We start from the raw sequence: 27,794 nt of genomic DNA, 5'->3' as shown, positions 1-27,794 counted from the left end.
TAGTAGGGTTGCGGGATATAGATGATCCCTTTGCCCCAGCATGTTGGAATAGAGATATAGACGATCTCATCTTTCGGTCGGTGAGACGAAGGAATTTCCGGACTTGCTTGTTGCGGGATGTGTTGAACGCATGAAGACTGGAGGACTGGGTGAGGGAGGAGACCTTGATGAAATCTTGATGGCGCAGAGTTGACTTGAGGGCAGCTTTCACGTTGGCGATGTCCTTGTCCAGGTGGCTGAGGGTGCATCTGGTATAGCTGATGCGCTCCCGGAGTAGGGCTTGGCTGGCTGACAGTAGGATGCGGTTGGATCTAGGGTTGCGGACTGGGTCGTGGAGTTTGAGGCCTGGTGGGATGATGTTCGAGTCGCGACAACGTTTGAGGAAAGTTAGAGAAGGCAGAGCAGGATTTGACTGGTGCATAAAAATCGGCGAGGGAAGAAGGACCAGAACTGTTCCATTGTATCTCCTGTAAATCCTTCATTGCCACCGGTAAGTTAGCAACAGGTTTCTCTTGTCTAGAGATGGGTGGGATTAAATCAACCCTTTCACATCAGAGGTTCACCACACCCATCCTGAGCAAAGTCTTATGTGCAGCTGTGGATAGACAAGAAAACGTCATGAATTATCCAGAAAGAGGTGAACAACCTTTTGGGGGGGACCTTAAGTATGACTGCAGTGAGGGCTTGACAAATGCTGTCAAGCCGTAAAGGAAGGTACCCCGATTAGCTACGACCAATGAAAAGGTCGGAGGCTGGGGAAACTCCAAGTGGCAAAGATATATGAAGAAGGTTTGGCTCTCTTTATCGAGCAAGGAGTCAGTGCCGGAAGACTGGTGAAGTCGAGAGGAAGTTGCACCTAGCGACAATGAACAGCTCCAGCACATGCGAATGTCGATGAAACATATTTCTGGAGAATGAAAAATGAGTCTTGTCTTTTACATAGAATAGCAGTAGACGTTCCTTTATTGAAGGACTCCAACTGTTTTACCGCATGCATGGGGAATTAAAGTTTGAGCGCATGCATCCAACCGAAGAGAGAAAAAGCCTAGTCTCAAATGAAGTGTACGTAAGAAATACAAGTATTAGTCACCAATGTTGGTCCTGCCTGACAGGGACGAATTGAAGCCCAATATTCCCGCGGTCAGGACAAGCGGAACAGTGGACATGAAAAACCACTCCGATATTAAAAATTATTTTTCTGACGAACGTAAACATTAATTTGAAAATCGAACAAAGCCCTACCGAGTACTCTTTCTCGTACCGATCATGCGGACGTAACTACATGAGGGAATCTGAGGGCCATTCTTGACGAATTATGCGGCCAATGGTAGACCAATTCTTGTTGGACCTCCTTACAGTGACAGTATGTAAATAGGGACACGCCCACATCAGAGGATCTCGCGTCTGGATAACAAGAGGCATTTGGATTCCACTACTGTGTAAGGTTTGGTGAATTCGGATGCCTAAAACGCGGATGTAGATTAGAGAAAGCAATAGCAGGACCAAATACGAACGGCGTAGCCACCAGGGCAGGGCCAGAAATGGAGGACGGTCCGCCCGTGGCTCGCTAATGACGAGCACGCGCCTCGGTTCCCTGATGAGAATCTGTTGTCTAGAGCTACTAGGTCTTCACTCCATTGAAAGTACGTGGAGACACGCAGACAATAGACCTAGCCGTAGCTCTGGAAGCCCGTTTCGGACACAGCCAAAGTCTCAGACAGACTGTGTGGAGGTCATAAGGGGTCTGCAGGCATAGCACAGAATTATTTGCCACCTGCGCAAGACTGAAAAGGGAACGGTAAAATGTCTAGAAATAACATGAAAAAGGAACAATCTTACCATTCACAGGAGTCAGCACAAATAAACAAACAAGGTGATCGAGGAATAACAACGAAACACGCGTTAGCGAAGGAAAAAAAGTCCCAAAAATTCGGAGCCGGAACAACACGTTCCGCAACGTAATGGTGCTAAGAAAAAGAGGACGAACATGGCCGACCCCTTTGCGGGGAGCGAGTGAGTGGGGGCGCACTATTGGTGATCGAGAATTTAGCGAGTGAAAGTAACGGACTACGAAATAATGCATAGGTATTGGTAATCTGCGTAGGTTGCAGGCTGTAGACTACAGAGATTTCGTTTATTCCATTGTATTTTGTAAAACAATTGATCTCACTTTTAGCTTTGTCAGTTATACTAAGAGATTTGAGTGGAAAACATGTCTTTCTGTCTTTAGACATTCCCTGGGTATGCGTGTGCATTCAGTGGATGCATTTCATGTGTAAGACTATTCAGAAACTGTTTTTGAAATATTTTTAGTTAATGCTCAATAAAATTAATTTCTGCCTATTTTTTCTTCAGATCTTTCTCTACGGCAGAATCTTATCTTTGAAAACGATTCTCAGACTCTCCAGGTTTTAGATATGCAAATATTATTCAATTTCTTTCTTTTTTTCACCAGAAACAGGATTGAACCCATTGAATCAGAGTCAAACTCGGAGTCCGGACCTGTACCCTCGAGTCCAGGTCTGGACTCAGAGTCCAGGCCCTTCAATCTGCCACCTGTTGCAGACGAGTCCACTGCATAATTCATCACAGGTGCCTAAGGTCACAGTAGCATCAGGTGAGCGTGAAAGATCCTTAATATTACCGATACACCATTGAATGCTCCTGACTCTAAACCAAATGTTACCTGTCCTTATCTGAACCTTGACTTCAGCTCAATTTGCTCCAGATTTGGTACAATAGTTTGGATTTCATGTTTGTGATTTTTAATATTACCCTTAGAACACAAGCCAATCAACTCAAGAGCCACAGATAAAAAGCAACATAAGACTTTGAACTCGCGCAATATAATTTTGTAATATTTTGCAATGTAATTTCTTGTGTATCCCATTATGATATTTAGATGCAATTTCAATATAATGTAAAATGCACCACACATTGTGACAAAGCTCTTGGGACATGGAGAACTTTTCCAAATTGCCAGATGGTACAACCAAGACTACAAGGTGCTTACTATTATTCATTATCTCATATCCACGGGGCCTATATTAGTTTGATGCAGCCACGTCTACTCTCACAGGTACCCGTTTACATTCTTGGATGGAGAGAGGCATTACTCAGGCTGGTAGTAACAGTGACCTGCCCAAGGTCACAATATAAAACCAACTGCTCAATTCAAAGCCTGGCCACATGTTTGAGAATTATATACTCGACCACTAGGCCACCTCTACTCCTGAGTAGGCCTGTGCAAGACAAGTCAAACCCTATAATCGGAGTCCAGACTACAAACTACTAACCCTAACACTCCTCAGTCCTCCAACAGGTGAAGGACTGAGGAGGGTTAGGGTTAAAGATGTGAAAATTGTGAAATTCAGCACAGCCTTGAAATAAATAGTCGCACCAGGTCATAGCACGGCTTTACACACTACTGTGAAAATACACACAACCACATTCACTTTCTCGCATTTTATTATAAGCTATCCATCAAGGTGGACGTATCATTTAAGCTCATAATATGTATACAGGTATAAAATTAAATAGAATCCCAGTGGTATACAACTACATATCAGTTACGGATTATTAAATAATTAGCTCAAATTCACTTGTTTTTTCTCACACTAGTTAATGTGGAAAATCTTATAGCATATGCCTGCCGAGATGATTATTCCTGTTTGCCAAATTTGGTAATGCTCACATGTTTAAGCAGATATTCTGAGTGGATGGTACATTGTCAGATTGTTGCTTGGGAACACAATTTGTTACATTACTCAGAAATCTTTGCCCGCGTTGGAGCTAGAACTGCAAGGTACATCATCATCAGCACTACATTTTATTATGTTTCACACTATCAGTGCATTCAATTATTTATATACACTACTGTAGCAGCATCTTCAACAGATAATAATCAATTTAAATATGTACATACATTTTGATCATCCATCACATCAAGGAACACCTGGATCCCCAGGGAATGGGGAGGGTCCCTCTGCAACTTTTTGAGCCAAGTATTTGACTTTGGCGTAGGTTGTGAATCGTTCTTGTATGCCAATAGACTTTGGTGATTCTGTTAACATCTTCACTTGCAGACACAAATCTTAGCTCTTTGGGTGACTTGGACAGTTGAAAAAAAGACCAAATTTGTTTTCTCATAAATGCACATGGATATCACTACTGCATGTACATCTTCACTTTTATAGAAAAGAAATCCCAAAGAAACAAGAAAATCCCAACATTTGTTAGACAAGACTAAGCCTGCAGTTTTTATACAAGCATACAGAATTCAGTTAAATGTGTGTCATGTCCGAAGACCTTCAGCACAGATTGTGAGCAACCTCTATCATTGGACCACGATGTGAGCTGGGTCATTCCATGAGGATGGGACACAGTTTGTGACAGTGTCAGTTGTTACATGGGTTCCATAAAAATGAACAGTTATTTCCCTGCATGTGGATTCCAAATTGACATTGTTATACATCTTGCAAGGCTGAATACAGAGATGTGTTTTATTTTTTCAAAATTAAAAACCTACTCTATAGGTCATGACAGGCGGTAAAAGTTGCGGATGTAGCAAGTGACACCGTCACAAATTGTGCTCCAACCTCATGGAATGACCCAGTTGCTTTGTGTCCTCAAGCAGGATGCTTTGTCCTATCATCTACATGACCTTTAAATGAGCCATAGACTCCCTAGTAGATCTGAGGCTTCAGGACTACTTGATCATATCAATAATTTGAAAACAAAAATACTAGTTGAGATGAAGCCAGAAAATTCTCCCAAGTATGTACATTGTAAGTTCAGATTTCAAATGACATGTATTTACAATCATATAAAAGGCACAACATGCAGACAATGAATGGTAATAAGGAAATCGTCACATTAAGACCTCAAGATCACTTGCCGGAGGGTAATCGGTCATGCCCTAATGTTCTGCCTAACTACGGAAAATATTATGTACGTGTACAGAGATTAACATTAAGGGGATTGGGTGCTTGAGTATAAAAATGGCACATTTATATTGGTACAAAACAAGTTGGGTGCAAATTGCGTATGTCATAAATAATTTATGTATAAAAAATGCACATTTTGGAAATGCCTGCACTTTGTAATCACTAATTACGTACAAGCTGTGATAAGTATTTGTGATCTACAGAGCAATAAATTAATTCAACAGTAAGCGTTTGATTTGTAAGTATTTCAGAATTAGTTGTATTGACACAAGAAAATGTTGTTAGTTGTTACACTGAAGAAATAGGTGTGACAAAAAAGTGGTCATTTACGAAAGTTTTGAGTTGCCACCGCTTGGAATGTTACAGTACTTTACTGCTAGGTAAAATACATTCAAATATTGAAAAACAGTGTGTTTTTCGAACACATAACATTGGAATGTGCAATGTGGTGTTTTGTGCATTATGTTTTTAAGGCATTTTGCTTTCCTATTTAAACTACTTGCTTATAGTTCGCTACACAAAGCATTTTATGCAAACTCTAAATTCCTTTACTTGGTGAAATAAATTCTAAACAGAGACATAGCTGAAAAAGACAGTCCAACTTTAAGTAAAAATGGTGGACGCATTTGCACTGTGAACATTATTGGACAGATTTCACTGCGGGAACGATACCCTCAAGTGGGGACAAAGGTTGACATTGTCGCCGATCCGTTGCTTAATCGGACATCCGTGAAGTCACTGTGATCCATGACGACGGTCCCGCTAATGAATTTATGCCCTCCCATGGGCACCGCGCACGGGTCGTGGTCGTCCATCTGGGCTGGGGAGTACTGGGCGTAGACGGGGTTGGCAAAGTTGGCCGTCATGTTTCCGCTACGAATGAACTCCCCTCTACGACGCCTCCTAAATCACAAAAAAAAGGAATTACTTAAAATTAATCAAGTAACATGCAAGCATTCAGTTAGTAGCGTATTTCAAAAGGAGCAGTAAGGGTCAAAGGGATTGGAAACGGTTTATTGTACTGTGTTGGACTTTGGAAGGAACTGCAAAGCTCCCAGATGACTGAGGAGTTCATACTAATGAAGTTGGAGTCATACCGTTAGTCGAACTGGAAAATGTGCTCCAAGGAACTATACCAAGCACAGGTCTAAATCAGTACACTACTGATGCAACTAATGCATGCTACAAAAATCTTGGTCGTTTGTTGTCAGCTCTCCATCACAGGGAGACAGTCAGTCTGAGAAAGAAACGTACAGTCTAGATACAAGCACCAAGACAGTTATTCTCAAATCTAATCGGGGGGGGGGGAGTGTCACATTCTAATGTGTGTAAACTACTTTCATGTCTGTAAAATAGAAGAAAACATTCTGTCAGCAGAAAATAATGCACAAATCAGTACTGTGATATTTGACCATTGTGGTATTCTATGTTAACGTGTGCTAAATGATAGTGTCTACAGTGGCGAATAGGGCAGCATGGATATCCAGGAGTTTCACTGAATTGCGGGTAGGAACCAAACCGCGCCGCTGAAAACAACTGCAACGAGCATGCACGTACGTACTGATCAAAGAAAAGATGGTGTAACCCGATCCTCGGATTGGCAGGTGTGTGCGTACGTCACCATGGTTGCAGTTTTCACCAGCGCGAGAATCCCGGATGTCCGCGCTGCCCCGTAGCATGCATCTTAATTGATTGTTAGCAATCTATTGCACACTACGAGAAAAGGCGGAGTGCTCTACATTTACTTCAGCAACACTACGATGCATTCTCAAACCAAAAGGTGACACAACGCACCGTTCATCAAGATCATCAGGTTCTACAGAATTGTTGGACACTAAAGAAAGTCCAAATCGCTCTTGAATATAGGATGACCTGAAGAAGTAGCACGGGGTATTCACGTTACTAGGAACGCTATGCCAAGAACATTTAACACAACACTAACACGAAAGATGAATACCTACATTTTCACAACAATGGTGGGGAGGGGGGAATTGATTAAATTCACAAGATGCAGGTATAATATCTTCTGCCGATAGAGTACCGACATGTGACGTCATTTTGAAACGGAAAGTGTAGTGCAAACCTATGCGGTACCCGTATGTGTTGGTTCGCGTGCTGGTCTTCATGATAATGCCTTTCATTCATGTAATTTGGCACGTGAAATATTCACTTTGGCACTCTATGGCACAAAGAGTCCAACTTAATAGGGGGCTGGTATCTAGGGTACCCATTTCCTGGTACTCAATGATTTGGGCTGCAAATCGTGCTTGCTGCATCATGAACAATGCAGCACCTAACAAGGAATGCAATTGCCAGTGCTCGCTTTTCTTTTCCAGGTTCTGAGCTGACTCTTGCAGCATTCCCCTCATACACCACTGCTCTCTATCCAATTAGAGTTTACAAAAAATACAAATGAGACCATCCGAAAAGACATCTTGGGAGAACAGTAGTTTACTACTCACCGATAGAGGGCTCTTGCTACCAGCAGCAGGATCAAAACGAGCAGAATTAAAATGACAATTGGAATGATGTACCAATGCAAGGCCAGCCAGGTCTGCAAGAAGAAGAAAGTAATCAAGATCAGAAGTGTGAATGGCCAAACATGAATTTACAGCTCAAAGTCAAGTTTGTCGATCTGAAACAACATAAATTTAAGTGTTTGCCTTCACCCTTGCTCCAAACAACCATTTTTAAGTTAAAGTTTTAAGTTCTAAAACCATAGTTTCTACAGTTTTGTAACTTTAAGGGCTGGAAGTGTATTGCTGAATATTCTGCTGTCTAGTTGTTTTTCTTGATGCTAATTTCTATGCATATCCTAACATTTTTTCGGTAAAATTTTATCTGGTGCTTAGTTTACTGTGTTCAAACATTATGAAAGTCCCATCACTAGCACCAGAAGCCAGTGGTATCATGCTAACAGGCAGTTGGTAGTTCACAGTTACCTATCACAGGCATCTTCAACCACCAAGATGCTGTAACTTGCCAAAATGGCGTGCCTAATGACACAAATCAAGTAGGCCAATTCCCTGTCCCTTAATCGAGGATATTGCTTGACTTGATGAGAAGGGGAAAAGAAACCAGGGGCGTAGCGAAGGCATTTTCTCTTGGGGGTGTGCGTGGTAGAGTCACTTTGCCAATTTTTAACTTGTTCGCCAGCCTCATGTTGAAATGGAAATCCGTGGTACGCTACATTTCATGCTTCAGGGGCACGCTGATGGCTAACACAAATATTGTTTATGTACCATATTATAATCATTTCTGTATTTTGGATTCATTTGACCACCGAAGCTCTATTTGCCAACTGGTGCCACATCCTCCACATCTGCCCAGTCGCGACGCCTCTCGGTTCTCATGCCGTGCTATTACACATAAGAATCACCTTGAACCAAGTTATCAAAAGTGATGTTTAAACTTTTTGCGGCCAAGGGGATCTGATGCAAAGAGTTTAAGTTATGACAGATGATTTCTATGCTAATAGTAAAAATCTTTAGCCCCAATCTTATGTGTGAAGGTTCAAGAAATTTTGAAAACTTTCTACAGGAAAAGTCACTTTGGCAACAAATAGCGGGGAGGAGAGAGAAATGTCGCGAACCTTGTTTTCTTTGTTGCCGCGATCTGATTTGCTCTGCTCTGCCACTGACAGCGGTTTCTCCTTGAATATCTTGTATGGCGAGAGGAGAAGTTCAATGTCCTGTGAGGATGCACTCTGGAAGACATCCTGGAGCCGTTGTGAAGATTGGAGGGTCCCATTGAAGCGTGCGTAAAACATGACGGTGGTATAGGGGGCGCTGTGTGGGGGGAAATACACAGTGTTAGCTCACAATAGCCCCAGGTAAGACTTTTCACGTCCTTTAACCACTCTCAAAAGTGAGGCGGAATACGTTTGTGACCGGAAGCAGCTGTTTGGTCCAAGTGATCAGGTGGTGAAGTTTTCAATCAGTGGGAAGAATATGAATGCACAGGCATGGATGGGGGAGGGTTTCAAACCCTACCTCCCATTGCCTGTTTTTAAAAATTTAAATTGCTTTTAATTGGTCTACATCAAAAGGTTTAAGACACAAAAAGCATAGACATGTAGGGGTCTTACTTTGAGTGTACGGTGAAGGACAAAGCAAAGACATTAAATGACTTCACCAACCTCAACATTTACAACTGCGACCATGTTGAAAGCCCCCCCACACACAAAACTCTTTGAGCCCAGCACAAAATCCTGAACCCACCCCTGTAGTAAATACAAATACAGTTTGAAGTTAATGTCAACGATTAATTCCACGTCAAAATAAGCAGGTCTTGTCAGGTGTTACAGGGACACAATTGTCACTTTGGATCCTATATCTTAACATGGCCTAAATCATGTTAAGAAGCAGGCAATTACCAGTCTACAAGTGTGAAGAAGGTAACCTACCGGTAGGTAATCCACGTGCAACATTTATGCACACATCAAATATCTTAGGAAAGCCATTTTGCTTAGAGGAACCTACTTTGACAGTAACGAGTTGGACTCTGCCAATGAGATGATGATGACCTCAACGGGACCCACGGGGTCACTGCCCTTCATCCTGACCTCAATGACCCGCTGAAGACGCTGGGCAATGGAGGCCGTGTGTGTAAGGTGTCCATTGAGTTGAAGAGAAAATGACACCTTGGCTTCGTCAACTAATCATGAAAAGAAACAGAACTTGATCAAAATTTCTTATTAGTACAGAGGAATTTTACAAAAAATTGGCAACTTGGAGAAAGTTTGCAAAGAGAGTTCTACATTCAACACACAGTGCTTAACAAATAGGAGACTTCCGAGATGCATGGTGGTAACAAGCAAGAAAGCATACCAGTCTACTATTGTTTGCATCATTTTGAGCAAGCGCAAATGAACTTAAGCATGGCGCAAACAATACTGGTAGGTATAGTTTGATGGTCAAGCAACTATCACCTGCTATTCAGAAACAGCCAAAGTAGAAATTTATTGAAATCACTAAAATCTGTGGTGATCAAAGGAACGTAAACTGTACGTGATTTAATGGCTGCATTGCATACAGCCATCGACACAAGGTTTTCTGTGCCAAAAGAGCAAAACTACCTGCATATCTCCGCAATCGCTGTTAATTTTCCCGACCTTGCATGTAATGTTGTGGAAAATTTATCACGCTCACCCTTACTGCCTTTGTGAACAGTTGTTGTGGTCGAAATGAAATTTTAAATCATCTGCCATGGAAGAGAGTTAATTTTGAAGTGCAGAAAATTCCATGCAGTCATGTCAGTAAGGCAGTGGCTAAACTATGGTGGGTTGCGTCCCGCCCATTTGCAGGGCTTATGTACAAGCCACAGTTCAGTGCCCCTTTGAAAACGTGTGCACTTGGCAGGGTGCCCCTTCAGATATTTCACGGTGGTTGCGCCACCTGTGGTTGGGTGAAGAAGTTGTACTGACCTTTATCGCAGAGTCTGCCAATAATGAAAGGCTGACATGAGCAGTTGAAGGTCTGCCTTGAGGAGGACTCAACACACGAACCGTCGATGCAGGGTGAGGATTGGCAGGGGCTCGTGGGATGCCGGATCTCGCAGTGAAGACCAGTGTGCTGGGCGTCACATTCACAGCTGAAAATAAAAATGCGTTAAGGTTTATGAGCACTGATGACGGAATAAACTATCAGTTAAAACGTAGTGTTTAACAGTTTTAGATCCTCATCCAAAGAAGCATCATGGCTACTTTTCTGTCTAAGTGATCAAATTTTAATTTTGATCAAGTCTTAAGCCAGGGTTCTTATTTTAAGCACCGCTGAGGGGGGGTTTGGCCCAGTTTTGGGGTTTTTTATTAAGGGAACGAATATGAGCTTGCCAGCCTTAAACATGCATTTAAGACCAGCTCAGAAGAATGGACATGACTAATGACTGAGCCGCAGGCGAGGGGCATTATCAGTGTTCAGTATCCTGAGCTGGTCTTAAACAGTAAGGCCAGCCAAACACATATTTATTCCCATTTGTAAATACCCTTTTAGTCACTCAGTCAAAAGAAGTCAAAATATGATGGATTTCCAACGATTTTGTTCTGGAATTTTACTTTCAATTTTCTCAAACACCCAGTCCATTTTATGGTATATTTCTTGTGCAAGTTGTCCAAAAGAATCTCCTTATATGGACTTGAAGTGTGTGTGGTGAGCTGCTTGCACACAGACTCTCAACCAATTAGAATTGATTAAACTGCCTCGTATTCAGGTGCCAGCATGTGATTTACACAGCAGGCATTATCATTTCTCAACAGGCATTATCAAATGTTAACACAAAGTCAAGTTGCACAAGGAGACTGTCTGAGGGGTAAATGTATTCAGGAATGCATTCACAAATGTCTGGTGTTTTGAGTCCAGCTTCTAAACAGGATGTTATGTAAGCAAGCTACTTCATCCCTAAGCTTGCCCTCCCCATCCATACGTACAAATGAGTGGGGTTTGCTGAAGAATATTTAAAGCTTGAATGGTTTGGCATCTCATTTGGGGCAAATATTTATGGTTTGGCGAGCCATTATTGGCATGGGACAAATGGTACTTGCAATCTAGAGTGCTAAACTCACCTGTATCCATTGATGAGGTCTTGGCAGGTGCCACCATTCAGACAGGGAGAGCTCAGACATTCGTTCCTGTTAATCTCACAGTGTTCCCCTGATGTCCCCTCCTGGCATTCACATCGAGGCTGGCTCTCTCCGGTCTCCACGCACGTCCCTTGGTTCTGGCAGTCCCAGTCCAGACAAGTGATGACAGGGTACTGACACGTGATGCCCCTGAACGCCGCGCTGCAGATGCAGACAAAGCTGTTCACTTTGTCAAGGCACGTCCCGTCATTGCTGCATGGGCTGCTCTGGCACTCGTCAATGTTCAGCTCGCAGTTTACGCCCGCGAAGCCCGGCAGGCAGGTGCAGTTGTACTCGTTCAGCCCATCATTGCACGTGCCATTGTGCATGCAGGGCTGGTGGCCGCAATCGTCGGCGCTCATCTCGCAATTAATCCCGACGAACCCACGCTGACAGCCGCACTGGTAACTGTTGATGTGGTCATAGCACGTGCCTCCGTTCATGCAAGGCTGGCTGGAGCATTCATCGATGTTCACTTCGCACGTAACCCCAGTGAAACCCTGGACACAGGTACACTCGTAGCCGTGTAACTTGTCCATGCAAGATGCACCATTCAGGCAAGGCATGCTTGCACATTCATCAATGTTGGTCTGACAATGATCACCACCATACCCTGGCAGACACATACACTGGTAGCCATTCACAGCATCGATGCAGTGTCCATTATTCATGCAAGGCTGGCTTGCACACTCGTTAATGTTAGTTTGGCAAGATGGACCCACAAATCCAGCTACACACGAACAAGCAAAGCTGCCCGGGCTGTCAATGCAAGTAGCACCGTTCTGGCAAGGTACACTCTCGCATTCATTGAGATCAATTTGGCAATGTCTGCCATGGAATCCCGTGGGACAATCACACGTGAAGTTTCCAACTTGATCCACACACGTTGCACCATTCTGGCAAGGTTGGGGAGCACACTCATCCACCTCAGTCTCACAGTGAACTCCTTCAAAGCCGAGTGCACAAACGCATATGTAATGGCCATGGTCATCAACACACTGCGCATTGTTCTGACAAGGACTGCTCTCACACTCATTGATGTTTGTTTCACAGGTCAGCCCAAAGAAACCAGTGAGGCAATCACAGCGAAACATTCCAATGCCATCAACACAGGTCCCGCCATTTACGCAAGGCCGCGAAGCACATTCGTCAATGTTGGTCTCACACGTCCGACCCAAGAAGCCAACCGAACACAGACATGTGAACCCATCCACAACATCTACACAGGTGGCCCCATTCAAGCAAGGGCTCGAGAGACATTCATCGTCGTTCACAGCGCAGTTCAGCCCGGAGAAACCAGCAAGACACAGGCACTCGTAGCTGCCGACTCCATCAACACACGTTGCATTATTCTGACACGGAAACCCCAAACACTCGTCAATGTTCTCGTGACAGTAAACCCCTGCATAACCAATAGGGCATGCACAGTGGAACTGACCCCTCCTGCTGCTGCAAGAAGCACCGTTCTGACACGGTCCACTGAGGCAAGCGTCTATTTCATCCTCACACAGTAGACCTTCAAATCCTCCTGCACAAATGCAGTCAAACCTGTCAATTCCGTCCACACATGTGCCATTATGCTGACAAGGCGAACTAGCACATTCGTCAACGTTTGTCTGGCAGAGGTCCCCTTCGTACCCTGCCAAGCAGAGACAGTGGAACGAGTTGATGCCATCCACACAAGTGCCTAAGTTTTGACAAGGATCGTTGATGCAGTCATCTACATTCACATGACAAGTGGGACCGGCAAAGCCTTCGATGCAGAGGCACTCATACCCGTTGACACTGTCCACACAGCTTGATTCTGCATGGCAAGGATTACTGGCGCATTCGTCGATATTGACCTGGCAGCGATCCCCCTCAAAGCCGTCTTGGCACAGACAAGAGAAGCTCCCAATTCCATGTGTGCAAGCACCGCCATTCATGCAAGGGTCAGATAGACACTCGTCCAAGTCAGTCTCACACCGCTCACCATGGTAACCCACTGGGCAACTGCACTGGAATCTGCCAATCAAGTTGCTGCAGTTGCCACCATGCAGGCAAGGGGAGCTCAAGCATTCATTGATGTCATTCTCACAAAGGATGCCGTCGTAGCCCTGTAAACACCTACATGTATAGCCGTTGGGCTGGTCAACGCAGGAGCCTTGATTCATGCAGGGTACACTGCCACACTCATCAATGTCTGTTTCGCAGTTTGTCCCTGGTACCAAAAATAAATTACATTACTAATGTCACTGAAACAAAACCTGTGTGTTCAGATCCTTCAAAATCTACCAGGCTTTTTTAATGGATTTTCAAGGGTTGAAGATGGAAGGCCTAAACCACTATGGGGCTTGGTACCCCTTGAAATCAAACAATTTCCTCAAGTTTAGTTATGGATTTTGGAAGTGATCCAGAACATTTCTTACACAACTGCCAAGGGGCTGCATCACAACTTTTAATACCATTTTACATGTTAGGAAGAAGACTCTAATTTGTATAAATGCATGAGGAAGAAAACTCAAAATAAATGACCAATGAAACTGACCCTTAATCAGAAAAGCTGTGAAATGAGTAGTTTTTAGGAAAAAAATCCAAAATTATGCTAAGATTCCAATGGAATGCCCTGCTATTTTTGGTCGTTTTTATCTTTCACTGATCCATCAAAAACTTATGTTCCCTTATGAAAGGTACATTGGAATTGTGAGAGTAATTTCATTGAACACCCTGGTCCTCTTTATAATGTCAGTCACCATGCAGCTGCGTGGTCAAGGACATCATTAATGTTCAGATTCTTCTGTCAAAAAGAACAATATCAGCAGCCGTACCAGACTACAGGAAAAGATGGGACCATGAACTGATCAATAATGTGTCCATGTTTTTCCCAGGCTGTGAGATGGAGACTTATGGAAGTCCAAGATAATTTGTTAGAGTTCAAGGTTTTCTGCTCCACTTTCGATTACACGTTTGTTTTAAAACCTAAGCTTACCCTCGTATCCTGCCAAGCAGGTGCACTGATAGTCATTGACACCATCTACACAGCTGCCGCCATTCAAGCAGGGATGAGAGGAACATTCATCGATGTTTTCCTTGCAGAGGTCACCAGCGTACCCTGGACGGCACACTTGAGCTCCGGTGGTTGGGTTGCAGGTGAAGTGACCTGCCTCGTCGCTGTCTTGAGGAATGCACTGTACGTTACATGAAGATCCATAGTATGTGGCATCGCAATAGGCAGTGAGCTCAACCACCAATCTATTCAGATACCCACAGGAAAACAAAATTGATAGCAAAGAGCATTCATTGGGGCCAGTTTCAGCGAACCAAGTTTACATCTCAACATATGATTCCCGACGTCTGTCTGAAGCTTTCATTCAATATTTTTCTTCTCAGAACCATCCCCATTCAAATTTTGAGTCTTTCTTTGATGCCACTGTGAACAATTCACACTTCGCATCTCCAAAAAAAAATCAAAATCTGAACGAAACCAACTCTGTGAACAACTACCAGGATTCTGCAGGATTCCCCATCATGCAGGAAACAACTTGCACGATCTTTGCACATGAAAACTTTCCTTCAGTATCAAGTCTCATGTAAACAAACAGAAGCTTGGCAGTGCCGTCCTATGACCCTCAAAATCCTGCAACATCCTCTCAGTGGATGTTGAAGGATAAAGGGAGGTAAATGTCATTTCTCTGTGGCAAAAACATCTCATACTTGGGGCGTGTTCTTTTGTGCAAATGCTCAAATAACCTTACGAGGCATATCCTGGGCCGTCCAAAGTAAAAGAGGTTGGCGACGCGACATCTTCGCTTGATGCAGCTGCCACATTCAGATTCTCAACGAACGAGTCAACATGGTCATCATTGTTGTTGTCACTATCCCAGACATCTATTTTGACACGGATGCCACCCTTTCAGAAAAACAGAAGCCATTCAAAAATATGGCAACAGCATATTCACACTCTTTTAAGAGATATTCTTTGGTCCATCTAGTGATTTACCATCAAATGCCCTCAGAAGTATTAACGAAGTTGCTCCACGGGCATTTTGTTTTCGTTGTTGTTTCATCACTGTTACTTGCTATTCGACTTGTGGAGAATTCATGGCTTACAATTAAGGCACTAGTCTGCCCTGATGCTACATGCAATTAACAAATTGAAAACCTACTGGCCACGACGCCAGATTTCTTCTGATGGGATTTGAGATTCCATTTGGAATAGGTGAGGGGAAGTTGAAGACATCTTCTCCATCTGCAACCAAATCTGTTATGGCGAGACCGTACTGGCAAAAATGAAAAGCAGTTGATCTGTAAAGAGGAAAACAGAAGGGCATAAAAACCACATAAAGACACGAAGTACACTTTGTTGCGTGTCAAAGAAAGATGCTAGTAGCCCAGGTATGAAATGTTACTTTTTGAGTTCATCAAGTTTTGGCATTTTGTGTTGCCGACATTCTAAATGAAAAATCACACAAGTCTGAAATTTAGGCTTGCTCATAATTAAAACAACATAGTGCAGTTTTATGTTAAAACAAGCACATTACTAAATGCTAAAGTAATTTACATTTTATGCTGAGAACCTTTTGCGGGAACTCCGCAATGCTAAAATGAGTGTTTAAGCAGCATGCTCAATCCTTCTGCCTTGAATAAACCTTGTTCTACATACACTTTGGTGGGATGCTGAGTGCAGTTTGTTCATATCAGTATGACATGCCATTGTCAACACTCTTAATCTGGGCAAAAATAACGAAAACAATGTTCTATCTTTTTCATTCTTTTTCTATTCACCCAATACCCCCTAGAAGCCCCTTCAGGCAAAATATGTATACCAAACGAAAGGTATTTCCGAGCTCTGTCAATTTCCTAAGAAAAACCCTTTTCCAGGCATCAAACAAACTGCTCATTAATTGATGTGTTTACTCCTGTTAACAAGAAAAAAGTGGCCATTATTTGGTTGTAACATGCTATTCTCCCAAGGAATTCCAAATGGTGTACGAGTGTATGAGGAAGCAAAAAGAAAGGAAAACTAGGATAAAAAAAAACCCACACCCAATCCTGATTGATTACCGTTATGTAGGGGCGATACCTCAGGATGGTTAGGAGTGATGGTTGAATGTTTTGAAGACAAAAGAAGGCAAAACAAAACCAAAAACAAAAAAACTTCTGCAACCATATTTGAAAAGTACCAGCAACAACAGGAAAAAATTTATCGTATAACATTTCCTCTCAACTCAGTCACGCCACTGTAATTTTAGCTACGGGATGGCAAATAATGCAGGATGCAGTTTTCCCACAACATTTCTAGGGTGGTTAACAGGGACTTCTGACAGTGGTGAAAGGGAGGATTCTGAATGGGCAGGTGCATGTAACTTACGAATCCTGTCGGTGCAGACATATAATGAATCTGTTGTCGCACTTATTGGAGCAACTCCCCCAGAGGTTGTCGCAACAGTCCCCGTCTGATTCCCGATTGGAGGGATTACTGTAGGAATGAAGCTTCAGGGCAAACGACACGGATGCATCCACCGAGACATCCCTCACCTGCAGGAGCATCAACAGGATCGACTCAAGTCGTATTTTAAATCACAAAATTCGGTGCTTTGCAATAATTGCCAAAACAATATTTCAAAAGGGGCGGCATCATGTGTTAACTCAATAAACACTGTTGTCTTTTTCAATTCGAAGCAAGAAGAATACGCTTACGCACGTCGTCTTTTGTGTAGAGAACAACTTTTAGTCAGAAAAATCATGTCCCATATTTCTGAGCTATTTTACTCCATTTTGCTGTTCATTATTACAAGTTCTTTCCTCCTCCTATTTAGAATTAGTATCTCATACTTCGATTCATATCAACTTGCAACACAAAATACAGCTGGCAAATTATTTAGTAATGCAGCCAATGGTGCATCCTGTGGGGGGGGGAACAACTGGATGCATAACTGGCTGCCCCCCCACGGACATTGTTTTTACAAGGAATTCTCCATAGGTGAGTAGGAAAGAAAGTAATCGGAATATTTATTTATCAAAAATTTGCACCAAAACCCTAAGAAAACAATACCAGCTAACAAAGACAAGGGTGTCGGGACTGTGATTAAGGCTTTTGAGTTCTCTTTTGGGTTTGAGTTTTCTCCTCCAACATCATGCTGAATGAGCCCGAAGCCGCATTTGCATTTAATCCCCCCTCCCCCCTGAACCTAGAGCTGCATGGATAGTGGACACACCGCTAAATGCAGCACTACTCTCTCTGTGCTTTCAGTGGCCGATTAAAGGGTGGCTGTAATAGACTTTGTGATTTCAAACCTCTAAAATGCACATTACTGCCTCAGTTAACCCATTTTCAACTTCTGTTTCATTATTTCAAAGGGTATTTTAAGGCCTTTTTTTGCTTTTAGGCTAATAAGCTTTCTATATTCATGAGCAAAACTGTGATGCCACCTCAGGAAGAAGCTTCAATGTAACATTGGTTTGTACACAAAAAAGTTCTGCACTTTTGTAGGTTTTCCTGGTCTCAGTTTTCTCTTCTTTGCTGATTCAATATTGTTCATGTGCATAGCAACAAGAAAATGCCAATCCCTCTCTCAGAAATGTTTTAAGGAGGTAAATTCTGGGTTCACAATTTGAACAGAAACACCTATGCCCTGAACCATGTCTTCCCTGGATGTCACAGCAACAGCGCCCTCAGTTCCATGGATAAGTTTAATTGTTTAAAATCATACACTTTTCAGTGCATTTCAATCAAAATTCATTGCAGCCATACTTTAAGTTTTTCGGAACTGAATAAACATATATATAAGAATCTACCACGTGATTTTTTTTGGGGGGGGTCGAAAATGTGGGCAGATAGTACAAAGCAGTGGCCGCGATCGGCTAGCTACAATCCTGGCAAAAAGCCAGCTAAAGTGTGGCATTCCTTCCAACGCCTTTTCATCAGGCGGATTTTGCAATTTGGGTGCAAAACATCCCGGGATATTGATCAACAATTTAGTGAAGGTAGTCAGTACAGCGTAAAAGTGAACTCTGATACTGATGGATAACAAATATTTAGTGACAAATAAGTAAGGGCTGCTGTTAAGTAAGTCTCAGTTTACGAACTTGTCGATACAAACAGTTTACAAATGACCGGGTGCCTGTCTCATTACATCCACAAAATGTTGCATGGTACAGGTCAAACTTGGTAAAAGAAAAGCAAAAGCTTGAAAACTCCAAAAAAAATTTTGTTGGAAAAGATATGAAGACCAACAAATTCTGGCGCAGACATAGGTGTAATATAAGGTTACGCACTGTGGGGTACAGGAAATGCACGTACCGCAAAGCAAATAAAGCGATATTTCATTTCATCAGCTCTATGATCAAAAGAGCGATAGTTTTATGCAAAAAGGGACTGTTCTTGGAAGTCAGTGAACCAGGTAAGTTCCTGTGTATTTCAAGAAACGAGGTTTCATTTTTCCTAAACTGAAGTTTCACCCCCGTTATGCAGCCCTTATCAGTTGACAACAACGTGACGGAGTTGGCCAAGGGAAAGGCGTCTGCTTGATAGCACGGGGGCAGAGAGTGGAGTGAAATAATACATCGTTTACGGGGTGGACATTTTAAAAGCAAAATTGGAACACTGGCGCTGATGCTACAGGAGCGAAATCTGGATGGTGAAAACAGATTATAAAAGCACTGAATACTAAGTTGCAAAAAGTTCCAAAAGCGACAATAGACTAAACAATACATGTAGTGTCTTCATAAGCTAATTAGTAATTCAACCTAAACGGAACGAATACTCTTTGGACATTTGCAAACAAAACCCCGGCAATGCACCTGTACTTGCGTGATTGCTGGAGGTAAGAACCTCTCGGTATTGTACATGTACATAGCCATCGAGATTTTGGCAAGTACACGTACAGTTGATTGATCTTATTAGTCTAGGTGTTAAAAGCAGAGCACATTCATCGACTCCCTGCCCTTTTGTATACTAGTGGGTGCCAGCATTGTTTGAATTTGCAACATTTCAACACCAGATTATTTACCACAAATCCCCTCCTTGTCCCTCGACTATCAAGAGGGCTAACTAAGTGACCCGAACGAAAAACACCGACAAACGCAGGGGTCCAAGGCTAGATAAATATGCAAACCCTCATGGTCGCTGGCGATAAGAGACGAGGCAATGGGAATGCATACCGTAAATATGCATTAATTATCAACCTCCAAACAACTGTTTTGGATTTCATGTTCAAATTCCTCGCAGATACTAGGTTCACATTTCAGGAATAATCTTTGCAGTGATACATGCAGAATCTTTGAACCCTGACAGCCTTCAATCCTCCAATTTCAATATGATTTATTTAGGAATCGATATTGCACCCTTTGCGGACATCAACACGACACAAGGTGCCTGTTTTGAAATTCAGTAACGCCGCGCTGCGTATCGATGGTCCTCTCGCGGGGTGTTTTCCCGATAATCTGCATAAATTGAATATATTTCAGCCTATTAATGTTGTCTTCAACCTTGACCCTATGTAATTCCTGGTTATTTCACTGGAAGCGACGCCTGGATCCAGAACAAAGACGTTTTCGTTGTTTTAACTTTAAAGATGTCTTTCATAGATTTTAGCAATCTTCAGAGGATTACTCAAAAAATGTGAACAGGTGCCGTGATGTAGCGCAAGGAAAAAGTGCCAAATCATTATCATCATAACCTATTGTTGCCGAATGTTGGAACTTTTTGCTTGATAGAAAATTGCTGATTGTAACCTTATAAACTCCACGTGTGTGGAGATGGCCGGACTGGCTACTATTCAACCAGTCACAGGGAGCAATATTCTCTGCTTACAATATGCATTATCACAAAGACATGTCCTCACTGGACGAGATCGAGGAAGAGGATTGTGTGGCAAACGGAAAATCTTCATTGTTGGAATTAGGTCCAGTTATACAACTTCCGTCCGGTTTCCTTATGGTTAGAAGTCGAGTGTCTGCCATATCCACAAAATGATGCAACAACCATATATGTTTATAAGGAAACTATGTCTGTGGTGTGGAAAATCCCGAGGTAACGAAATATTTTGTTTGAGATGAATTCTAAACAAACAAGAAAATAAACTAGGGATACAAAATGTTAAAGTACGGAATAAAGAATAACAATGGTTTTCCGCAGCGTAAATTTATTTATTAAAAAGACAGACAAGCTATTCGTATGAGATGGAAAGTAAAAGCAAAAAAAAAATACCAGTCACAGAAACTAAAAGACATAGCGCAGACGTCTGTTCTTTGAAAACTGTCCATTCTGAATTTATTGCTTTTAAAATGGAAGTCAGGACAACCACGCGAAGTGAAAACCAAAGCCTTCCTCGACGTGGTGTTTGCTTCCTCGCGGATCATCTCTTGTATCTTTTGGTAATTAGGAAGAAACAGGAAAACAGAACAAAAAACCAAAACCGATAAATTGGTTGAATTAACGCCTTAGATAAATCTAGATGGATCGTAATTAGAGCTGTGCACTCTATAATAACAATTTAAACAATGGAAATAAAGAAAACGTTTTTGTGTTATTTTACCTCAGTTTTTACGACTTAAGACTAAAAAATATCCTTCACATTTTCGCAAAACCGTTTTGAGGCTGAAATTTGATACGTTAAGCAACTGACAGTGCAATGACATTAACTCAACATCTTTATTAGAAATATCCAGCGATTTGAGATTTACATTTAAAACGTTTGTACGAAGAGCAGCCCTGACATTTTGGCCCTTGCGTTTGCATGGCTACTGATAACACAGATAACAAACCCGTTCATTACATTTTCAAATCGAATGCAGATATATTTGGAATGTCCGACGGCAAAGTGGAACGCACCGTCCGCAAAGACTGCACGCTTCACATGCAGAGCATGTCATGATTTCCTCCCTGGAATATTCTGTCTCACATGAGGCGCTGTCTGAGCATGCTTAATAAGGGACCGTGCCCGAAAATAAGCCTGCCTGAAAACGATGTGAATTTCAGATTGTCCCTCAATAACAAGCTGTGGTAACAGAGGCCTGTATTGGATTTACTACAAATAACAAACCCTGGATGAACCCACGTGCACTGTATCTTATCAAAAAGAAGCAACACACACACAAAAAACAAGTTTGATAACAGTTTGAAACGTCATCTTTCAGTTTATCTGTGAGGACACATAAACAAGTCGACGTGAAAAGGGCCAAAATAATGCGAACAAGCAAGTATTCTGCGCAGATATTATGGACCCTTTTCCCGTTTCGATGTGTCTTATCAACCTGGCTAAATTGTATGGCCAATATGGCGCCAGTCAAGCAACAAGCTCGAACTGAAGCTGGGTGTGTCCGATCAGAACGCAAAAATCCTTTTCCAGGTTGCCCGCTTTACTCAAGTGGAAAAAAGTGTCACCCCCCCCCATTAGAGGGTCAAAACAAAGAAAAAGACCCGCTTTTCCCTCGTTTGGGAACGTGAGGCCACAGTGACCGTACGGGTGTTTTTTCCAAGAAGTTCACCTTTCTCAGGAAGTTGTGTTTTATCATCACGAGAGAAATCGACACGGCATGACAGTCAAGGAAGGGGTGGGCGGGGAGGGGGGGCACTTGTGTCCACACATTTCCGTTGGTTCCCGCAAGCACCTCAACATAAAGGTTACTGGTCAGTGAACGAGAAATGACCATTTATATAGCATACTTCAGGGATGCCTCCTTAAGTTCCCCCCCCCCTTTTGCCCCCCCGGAAAAAGGCGAGCAAGCAAACAAAGACGACACAATTTTGCTCTGCCAACGCTTACTCCGTGCTTCGCGCACGTATACTTGCTCAATGATGTAGAGTGGGCGTATTTTTTTTCTTGGATTGAAGACAGTCTCACAGGAACCAACTGACCGCCCCCTCACAGTGACCCATGCTGTGGGTAAAGACTTGTGCTGAGCGTTAACGGACCAAACAAAAAGAAAGTCCAATTATGGCAGTTTTGCTCGGCTAAGTGCCAAGTCATGTCTTGTTTTGCTTCACAAAAGAACCATCGCTGTGGAGTAACATCGCTGTGGCTGCGCTTAGTAGGCTAACATCGTCTCAACTTAGTCAAGTCACTTGCACTGATTGATATAGATACCCGTAACTTTCCTTTATGACCCAGATGCCGTGTGCTAAATAGTAAGAATGCATGGAAAATTGCATACTTTTTAGGGCCCTGATTTCACTTTAATTCAATTAACGATATCTGCGGTAATAAAAAAGCTGCATGGCTTACTCGAGTTTTCAGATAGGACCTGATTTTAAGCATAGCTCCATGTTTTAAGGAATGGTGCAAGACATGTTCGGGCGATCCCCGACAACGATCAAGGGTAGCGCACGTTGAGATGCGAGGGGATCATGTTTCTAATGAGATGATTTCTTGGCCGCGACATACGGCAGCCGTTTGAATTTTTGCGGGACTCAGAAAGACGCTTTATTGATAAACCACTTCGTCTTTAAAGTGATGACCTCTTTACAAGATTCCGGATCACAGTTTGGATGAAGATCAAAAAATCGTGGCTGTGGTGCCATACGGCAGATTTGTTGCACTAATGCGATTCATGAGCCGTGTCGATACAAGTAACTAAGTTGATTATAAATTAACAGGCAGTACGGGCATGCGAAGTTACCATTCCCTTCACATTCTTACACAAATTGGGGTTGAAGTGGGGAATCACTGGTACAGGAGACGTTTTGAGGCGCAGATTTATACACGTTATCTTTATTTCTGTCAGTAGTTTACATTAAATGGTTGCGATCGAAATAATGGCTTCAGAGACTGAACTCAAATGTGAATGGCACAAAATTATGGTTGTTCTCTGTTCCTTGCTGTATGTTTATACAATACAAATATCACACCGCCGGAAACAAAAACACTTCCAGGAAATTTCAAGATAACTTCAGGATACATCAATTAGCACCTGCTGGATGCCTACCCCCAAAACTACGGGGTCTGACCGTGAGCGGAGCGGCCCCCACAGTTCTGGGGGTACTGGATGGCTGCCTTGCATGAATACAGTGATTTCATCAGGTCCACGTTACATAATGGCAAACCGCAAACAATGCCTGGCGGTGATGGCTCAACAGTTTCTCTTTCCAGGTACAAGTCCTTGAAATATTTCAGGCGGTTTCGCATACAAACAGGCTACAGCGGTTCTGGTTGACTTGCATACTAAGGAGTTTCGGCTGTACACATGTACATGTACCGTACATGTACATTGTAAGCTGTGTACAGAAATGTGTGCAGTCGCTGGACCGGCAAGGGAAAATGAATGCCGCGACCTAAAACTATTACGATTTTCACATTCAAGGCGTAGGCTGTCCAGCCATGCCTGCGACACAAAGCAATCCTCCTGGCTGGCTAAGTTCCAGGAATGCGTCATATAAGCCCCCCCCCCAAAAAAAACCATAATACTTTTAAGGTCTTCTATAGTTTTAGACTTTATTGATAGTCAGTCCCTTCCATCTCCAAAGAACAAACAGTAATCACTGAAAATATGAATTTTGAAAATTAAAATTTTTACAAAATGTTACAACAGCCACCACAAAATGAAATTTAGCTCAGAAAATTCCGAAGGCCTAAGTTTTTTTTCAGACAAGCCTCATACTGGTTTGTGCACAGAGCCAGGGGCATCAAGTGTTGTCCGTATATCGTGGAACTCTTTCCACAATATTTAGTATTTAAAAGGGGCAACAATTGTCAGATTCTCCTCAGCTCAAGATATGCCATGATGTAGCCATGCACTATGCATGCCACACGCACGCGTACAAAAAGAGTAAAAAAAGTGACTAGGCCTACATGTATATGTAGTGTACATTGGAAGCCTACTAACTGTGTGCACTGAAGCCTACAAATCAACTGGCCATACTCACGTGTAAGGTAACGGCAACTAGGACTACGACAATCCGAAGGAATCCCTTTCCACCGTACGCCTCCATCTTCAAGGTTTCTTTTATGTAACGTTCAATGTTCTCAATGTTCTCTATTACTGTGGGGCGCTCTTCGTTTTGCGCGTGTGTTGACGAGTTTTACTACTTCACACATGCACAGTCCAAGATGGTCCGATTTCCTTGGGTCATCTATTTCGATGGCAACAGAGAAAGATCTAGCAGACAGGCTTGCAATGTCGCCCGACTAGAAAATCTTCCACCTTACGGAATTGCAGACACAGATATTTGTAAAAATACGAACATTTGCTGCGTGGAAATACGCGCACGCAGTCCAAATCAGAAGCAGGATTGTGTGTTATGGGCACGTGAATACGCGCTAGCGCTAGGACTCGTGGTTTGTATACAAACACACGTTCACGCCCAAAACAATAATTATGAATGAATGACGCTGTGCCAAAGAACGCGTAGATGGTGATAGCGCGGGAGACGGGCGCCCACAAGAAAATAATTTATGTTTCTCTCTGCTGGGTCTTTTTTTTTCAATACTAACCTAGAACTATATTTTTTCCTTGACAGTTTTGGGAAATGGGTATATACATTAGTAAAAGAAGCATTCATTAGCGTGCAAAATGGAATTACCTTTCAAAAGTCATGTTTCTGTTCAACATAATATGACAGGGGCCTAATTCTATTTCAACCAATATGCATTTAGTCGTCAAACTGTGTATGATCATGGAGGTAGAATCACATGTCCCTAAAGTGCAGTGTGACTGAATTTAGTAACTTGACATTAATTTTCATTCTAGCTTTAAATCGAAGGCAAATCCGTAGGCTTTCATTCTTTTCAATTCATCAGCAATGAATTCGTCAATTAGGCAGCTAATTCCCAGGCAGTGTTATTCAACCATAACGATATGCCTGGTCATGCAGTGGATTTCATAATACGAGGGATTTTTGATTGAAAGATTATTTGTTTGACTATACACGATGGCTAAACTAAACCAAGTGGTGTAGTCTCTTGAAGCATGGAGGTAGGAATGCTGACCATTTGACCATCTGTCTCGACTAGCCGATTGCATTTTTCCGTCCTTTTCTTTGGAAAAAATTCTCAGCGCACCGACATACATGGGATTATATGGCAAAAAGGGCGTAAACAACATTTTAAATGCTATCTACGCGTTGAAAAATATACTGTCGAGAGGCAACATTTTTACTACGCTCGCCCACGCAACCGGCAAAATTCTGGGCACACAGCCAAGCCTCACTTCCTTCGATCACAGTGGCCTGATCTACAAGCCACCAATCCGCCCGAGGTCGTGTGTCATGCGGTTCGCTCGCATTTTAAATGATAGCCCAATTATTTAAGCATATTAAATCGCCAGACAAGCCAGTCGTGATATCAACACAGATTTAGCCTCAGTGTGATGGGAAATTAGGCGAGTGGCGATGGTAAAGTATCAAGAATGAATTTACTGACCAGCTGGACCCCGCATATTGGCCTTGCGATGCCCAGCAGGCCTTCTGCTGTCTGTGTCCACGTGTAGACGGCATGGTCATCATGCACAAGGGGTCATTGCAAGTTCAATGAAAGCCTTTCGTAAAGGTGAATAAAAAAATCCTAAAAAATTGATGTGCCAACGTAAGCCAGCAATATCGATTTTGAATGGGGTGGGCATGATAACAAACCTCATTTTGTTCGGACTGCAAGCCACTTATCTGGTGTACGGAATTGCAAAGGGAAATTCCTTACAAAATGCCCATAGAACGCCATTATTCTTGCGACCAGAACACCTGCCATGACCTTCGACAAATCCTAGATCCGTGAGTGTACAGTGGACATTACCGTGTCACTCTAGCGCCCATCGAACTATTAAATGCGCACAAACTCTTATATAAATGAACACAAACACACAACAAAACAAGCAAACAATTAAAACAAACAAACAAACAGAAAACCAAAACATATTTGTATTGGATCGATCAGACTAATTCCACTTTATCATAGAATTCACTGTATGTTCAACTGCCATTTCCGAACGTAGCAAACAATAAATCAAGGACCGAAGACATACTGACCTGTAAATTACAATTTAAAATGTACATATTATTCTTAAAAATGTGCATCTAATTACTTCGCACAAGTTCATTGACTGTCCTTCACCCCAGAGCAAGTAGGGGGGGGGGGCTCGAGGGGTTGGGAATTGGGGTCAGCATTGTACCTTCAAATATGCCGGGACGTGATGAATTATCATAGGTCCGGGGACTGTGGTGAAGTTATCGTCATAGGAAAAACGCTTGTAGTTGACCAAATGGGTGGGGCCGCCAGTAAGAGAAGCTACTGGGATCAGTTGGAACCGTTGTGGAACGGTGAAGAATCCTATAGTTAGGCTACAGTTAAAATGACAGGGGTATTTTGTCTCTTCAAAATTTTTCTTAAACTTGGAAAATCCTTGTTTAACCCAAAGAGAGCCGGGTTTTCTAGACTTTTTCCCGGGCCGATCTTGTTGAATCCCGTTACGCATGCAGACACTAATTAACAGTTCATCTGTGAAGTTTCGATTCAGTTGACAGAGTGTTGTTTTTAATCACTCACGCGCGTCGGCCGATGCGGATTGAACACCGTTTCATTAGGAACATGAGTCGTCTGATTTTCAAAAAAATTGTGTCAGTATGATTGCAAGACATCAGAAAAGAATGAAGGCTCGACCCAAACAACACTGCAACGAGATCGGAGCACCTGACTGCCAGTGTACCGAGTGCACAAGGGCGGATTCCGCTCACTTTTGTATAAATGATTATCCTTCAAGAAAAATGATGCCACGATCGAAATGTTGGGTCTTTCAACTCTTAAATCTTCTATTCACTTCAATCTATTGCCAATATTTAAGGAAATTCTGAAAAGATGGTTCCCCTTATTCCACAACTTGAAACTCGATATCACCGTGTTTATTCTTTTTATGTAATAGATGTATCAAGATAAATGCAACACGAGATACGGGAGGGTCACTAGGCAGTTAAATTCCACTAATAGTAACACGCCGGTTGTTCCGTATTTGGTTTCTGTTTTGTTATGATCACTTCCCTGTCTACAGGAGTTGCAGTACTCTTTCCGGAATGAGCGTTTTAGCTGCAAGATCGAGTTCACATGTTTACAAGCACTGATATATAGATCAACAGTACAGGCGAAAAACAGAGGAAACGCACGTTGTAAATAGTTTGCTGCAGGGGGGGGGCGCTCAGTTATCCTACCATTGATGGTACATTATAACCTGAACAGGATACATTGAGGAACAACGGCAGAAACCCATTCCCACATCCTAATTTTGGAGCACGCAAACCCAAGAGCCTTACCATATTCTTTCGGGGG

General features: G+C 42.6%; 2 protein-coding genes across 6 annotated transcripts in view; one reads left to right on the top strand and one right to left on the bottom strand.

Annotated features, from left to right (window-relative positions):
• Positions 1 to 7,297, top strand: part of LOC110989694 (C-type mannose receptor 2-like) — a 48,199-nt gene extending 40,902 nt beyond the window's left edge. For 3 of the 4 annotated variants that reach the window (XM_087139934.1, XM_087139937.1, XM_087139936.1), the window contains one exon: positions 2,456 to 5,173. In XM_087139934.1, coding sequence (XP_086996060.1) covers positions 2,456 to 2,582 — 127 coding nt within the window. In that variant the 3' untranslated portion in view covers positions 2,583 to 5,173. Of the gene's footprint in view, positions 1 to 2,455; positions 5,174 to 7,282 lie in introns of those variants that run through there. The other variant, XM_087139935.1, reaches the window with a different exon arrangement.
• LOC110989693 (uncharacterized) lies at positions 3,451 to 24,828 on the bottom strand. Of its 2 annotated transcripts, XM_087139938.1 has the most exons (12): positions 24,410 to 24,828; positions 16,916 to 17,082; positions 15,711 to 15,849; positions 15,300 to 15,454; positions 14,534 to 14,796; positions 11,509 to 13,765; positions 10,372 to 10,538; positions 9,428 to 9,602; positions 8,539 to 8,734; positions 7,409 to 7,500; positions 6,741 to 6,818; positions 3,451 to 5,849 (listed from the first exon to the last, which is right to left on the bottom strand). In XM_087139938.1, the coding sequence occupies exons 1-12, from the start codon at positions 24,473 to 24,475 to the stop codon at positions 5,621 to 5,623; spliced, it is 3,984 nt and encodes a 1,327-aa protein (XP_086996064.1). In that variant the 5' UTR covers positions 24,476 to 24,828; the 3' UTR covers positions 3,451 to 5,620. The 2 variants fall into 2 exon arrangements, with proteins under 2 accessions (XP_086996064.1, XP_022109952.2); XM_022254260.2 differs by lacking the exon at positions 6,741 to 6,818 and having other exon boundaries at positions 24,410 to 24,827.
• Positions 24,829 to 27,794: the final 2,966 nt, after the last annotated feature.

This window comes from Acanthaster planci, linkage group LG08 (genome assembly GCF_054643075.1).
Source record: "Acanthaster planci isolate LZ-2023a linkage group LG08, COTS_SCS, whole genome shotgun sequence".
Taxonomy (NCBI): Eukaryota; Metazoa; Echinodermata; class Asteroidea; order Valvatida; family Acanthasteridae; genus Acanthaster; species Acanthaster planci.
The sequence above is the reverse complement of the archived record's forward strand: the minus strand, read 5'-3'. Positions and strand labels throughout refer to the sequence as shown.